This window comes from Macadamia integrifolia, unplaced genomic scaffold (genome assembly GCF_013358625.1).
Source record: "Macadamia integrifolia cultivar HAES 741 unplaced genomic scaffold, SCU_Mint_v3 scaffold1922, whole genome shotgun sequence".
Lineage (NCBI taxonomy): Eukaryota > Viridiplantae > Streptophyta > Magnoliopsida > Proteales > Proteaceae > Macadamia > Macadamia integrifolia.
The window spans coordinates 25,308-29,068 of record NW_024868418.1 but is presented as its reverse complement, the minus strand read 5'-3'; the positions used below and the strand labels follow the sequence as shown (position 1 = coordinate 29,068).

The 3,761-nt window shown below is 38.7% G+C and overlaps 1 protein-coding gene across 1 annotated transcript; it reads right to left on the bottom strand.

Moving 5' to 3' along the window:
• Positions 1–1,281: 1,281 nt before the first annotated feature.
• LOC122065208 (sigma factor binding protein 1, chloroplastic-like) lies at positions 1,282–2,103 on the bottom strand. The gene has a single exon (XM_042629028.1). The coding sequence runs from the start codon at positions 1,884–1,886 to the stop codon at positions 1,455–1,457; it is 432 nt and encodes a 143-aa protein (XP_042484962.1). The 5' UTR covers positions 1,887–2,103; the 3' UTR covers positions 1,282–1,454.
• Positions 2,104–3,761: the final 1,658 nt, after the last annotated feature.

Genomic DNA, 3,761 nt, shown 5'->3' with positions numbered 1-3,761 from the left:
TTAATCTGAGAGATTTTGATTTGAAATTTAAAAATAAAAATATTAAAAAAAAATAATAATAAAATCTAATCTAAGAAAGGTGTGAGGACAAGAAGTTGTAATTTTATTCTCCATTGTTAATATAGTAGATCTTATTTTACAGTGGATATTGACAATTTTGTTGAACCACATAAATCCTTATATTGGATTGTGTGATTATTTGCGATTTCCATTCTTTTCGGCATCATTTTTGCGTTCTTGTTTTATACATAACTAGTTGATGATTTTTTGTTCTCCTACTATTTATAGTTCCCTATTATCACCGTCTCCTAAGGCTCTGTTGGCTTGGCCTGCCATGGTCGCCAACAAGCAACACTTCTTTATTCAGTATCTATAGCCAAAACTGCCGACATCGCTCTCATCACTATTACCTTTTTCAGTGGTCAACACTGCCGAGGAGTCACGCAAAGAGAAGACAATGGAGACCGTTTGAATCAAATTGCAGAAGATGAGGCACTCCTGGGATCTGCTGCTAAGCACTGTTGGGGAGGGAGAGAGAGAGAGACAACTACCAAGAACTCAGGAACTAGGAGAATGCTTAATCTTTTTCCTCCAAGTTCATTTATCCTGCCAACATTGGAAATTTTCAGACAGCTTTGAACTCTGCTCTTATATCATAGGAATGATCACTAAGGTTCTTCCATCTTCCCAACCTGTGACAGAAGACATTATCCATTTACCCTCCTACTTTCTTTATCATAAGTTCCAATATATTCTCAGGGAGATTATATTAGCACATTAGCTGATTCCCTAGCTACGAAGCTAGGCATTATCAGTGACCTGCACTGGAAACTTTAATTGTTACAGCTACATTGAGATCTTCCATGGGAATACATATATGTGGAAACTGGAACTATTGATTTTGGAAAAGTGCTATCCCAACTCACCAGAATCCTTACTTATGTGGAATCTAGAGCAATGTGAATCCAATGTATGAACCACTGGCTGCAGCTTTTGCTTGTAGAACAGACACAGGTTTGTGACCTAGGGATTAATCACATGCATTTCTTTTAATCCCCCTCCCCTCTTGTTTGAGAGAGAGCCCTTGGCAGTTCCCTAATTGTAGATAAAAATAAATAAATAAATAAAGTGGAATCTAGAGCTATGGACTCAGTGGAAACCATAGGTCACTGACAACCCAAACAATAGGTTGCAACTCCCAAATGTGGTCTTTCTCCCATTATGTGTGTGTGTGTGTGTGTGTGAGAGAGAGAGAGAGAGAGAGAGAGAGAGAGAGAGAGGTGGGGAAATTACAATATTAATTCATATTTCTTGCTTGATTCAGTCATAAACAACAAATATAATATGGCTAGGTAAGTCCTATAGAGACATGTAAATCTACCGGAAACCTAGGAGACCTTGAATACAATCTAGTAATTTAACTTACACTGCACCGAAGTTTAGAGAGAAGGAACTCAGCTAATAGACAACAGAGGCAAGAAACCGGCAAAGTTCTCTAGCATCTGAGGATTGAAGACATCATCATCATCATTATGAAAGGGTTCAACCTCATACAAGTTCTCATCGAAATTCCCTGGTGACTCCTGATAGGACACAACCTGAGGGACTTGAGGGACATAATAATGATCAATTCCAGCCTTCATGGTGGTCTGATGATCATCAGGAACAGTTTGAAGGCCACCGTCGACGACGGAGAACCTTTCGGTACCGCCGCCTAAACCGGAATCTCTGCCGGTGAGCTCTTGCACCTTAGCCCTGAACTCAGATGCAGTGGTCTTGACCTTTATGGGGTTTGAGATGTACACAACCTTGATGGGTTTTGATTTGTTCTTTGGTTTGGTCCTTTTGCAGCTCTTGCTGCTATGATGAACACTGAGCATATCCATTTCTGGGTTCCAGAGAAGCAGGAGGGATTTAGCTTAGCTAATTGTCTTTTAAAAAGGAGAAAGATGTAAGAAGGAGAAGTGATTTATGGAGATCAAGCAAAAGAGATAAAAGGAAAAAAAGAGAGTTGTACCAGAAGAAAAGAAAAAGGGAGAGAGAGAGAGAAAGAGAGAGAGAGAGAGAGAGAGAGAGAGGAAGAGGGAGAGAGAATGGAAAAGAAAAGGGATTGTTGATGGAGTAAATGGAAGCTGAGGAGGAAATGAGAGGGAGAGATGCTTCGATAAGCTAGGGTTTGGGTATATAGGGTTTTCACTATTTCAATAATGTCAGCCAACTTGGCCTTCATTCATGGATAGAACCTCAATTAGATGTGGTGATGTCACTGGTACCACTTAAGCTTACGTCGGAAAACCGTCAGAAAACTGACGTGGGTCCATTTAGACTGAGGGGGGACCGGCTTGGCTTCGTGATGAATTGAGGTTCACCAACCAGCTTTGGGGAAATAATGATCGCATGATGCTAGTGCCTAGTGGTGCAAGGCATCTGGGACCGCAACTTGCAGTTGGATTATCTCTTATCTAATCTTTTTACTATATTATCATAAAAGAAAATTCTTTCTACCATAAATAATGTGATAGAGAATAGACAAGGCTGTCACTTTAGGCCTCAAATAGACCTATATTTGGAAGAAGAAAGAGAACTCTATCCGGAAGTGTGGTGCCTGTGCTTAGAAACATGTTTGAATGAATTGACTGTCCCGTCCTTAATCAAAAGTGAAAATCTCATCTTGGTGAATGCTTTTGTGTGTGGTACTATTGATTGTCACACTGGTGCAAGGGTCATACTTTCGAATAAAAAAGTCTCTCTCATAAAATGATAAACGGGCAAGAGACCGTTGCTTAGCCGTATGATTTGCACCAATGGGGGGAAGGGCATTGAATGTGAACGTAGGGATATGAACATGAACATGTTTTTTTTATCTATTTCACATAGGTGGAACAGTATTTTAGCATACCCTTGTGTATGGCATAGGAGCCACGCAATCATAAAGCTTTCCCTTTCCTAAAATGATTTTATGAGAGGATATGGTTGTCATTCATTCTTGCCCCTACTAATGAAGGGCCGTCTGTGTACCCCCCCATCAGTATATGAAAACCGAACCCTAATAAATATGATCACCCAGAATGTTGGTTTATGTTTTTTAGATTGCATAGATATCTAGATCAAGTATTTAGGTCTAGACATTGATGGGAATAAGGAAAAAACAGGGTAAGGCATTGCAAGTTAATTTCTTTTTTATCAAGATTTGAATCACTCTCCTACGGTTAACCATTACATCCTATCTTACACCATCCATGGGAATTATGCATGAGTAAGACCCAATAATTTACCAACTGAGCTATGTAGCTGCTGGTACCTTCATTTGCCATTCCATTTTTTTTCTTAACAATTTCTTTTCTTTGGATAAAAACAATCTTTAAAATAATTTTGAAAATCTTTATTCTAACAATTATTAATCATTGACTACCTGACATCAAACTATAATTATACAATCATGTAAAAAAAAGATTCACCAAAATTTATATTCAGAGCAACAGTGTCACATTCCTACCCAAACAAATACACGCAAACACACTGAACATGGAAAAGAGTCGGACAGACAGATGTTACATATATCACTCCTATCACGGGTTCACTGAAGATACCCTCTAGTTTTTATAAGGGAAAATGTTGAGTATGCCGCCGATATCAAGTATGCTAGTACTCATTATATCTATCTCTCTCTTCTTTTTTTTTGAAATGACCCTCATATTCTTCCTGAATGATACTCCATCATGTGATCCTATTGGTGTTATCTGCTAGCATACTTGATATCG

Excerpts from the sequence above, each read along its gene's own strand:
- LOC122065208 (XM_042629028.1), bottom strand. The coding sequence starts at position 1,886 with ATGGATATGCTCAGTGTTCATCATAGCAGCAAGAGCTGCAAAAGGACC.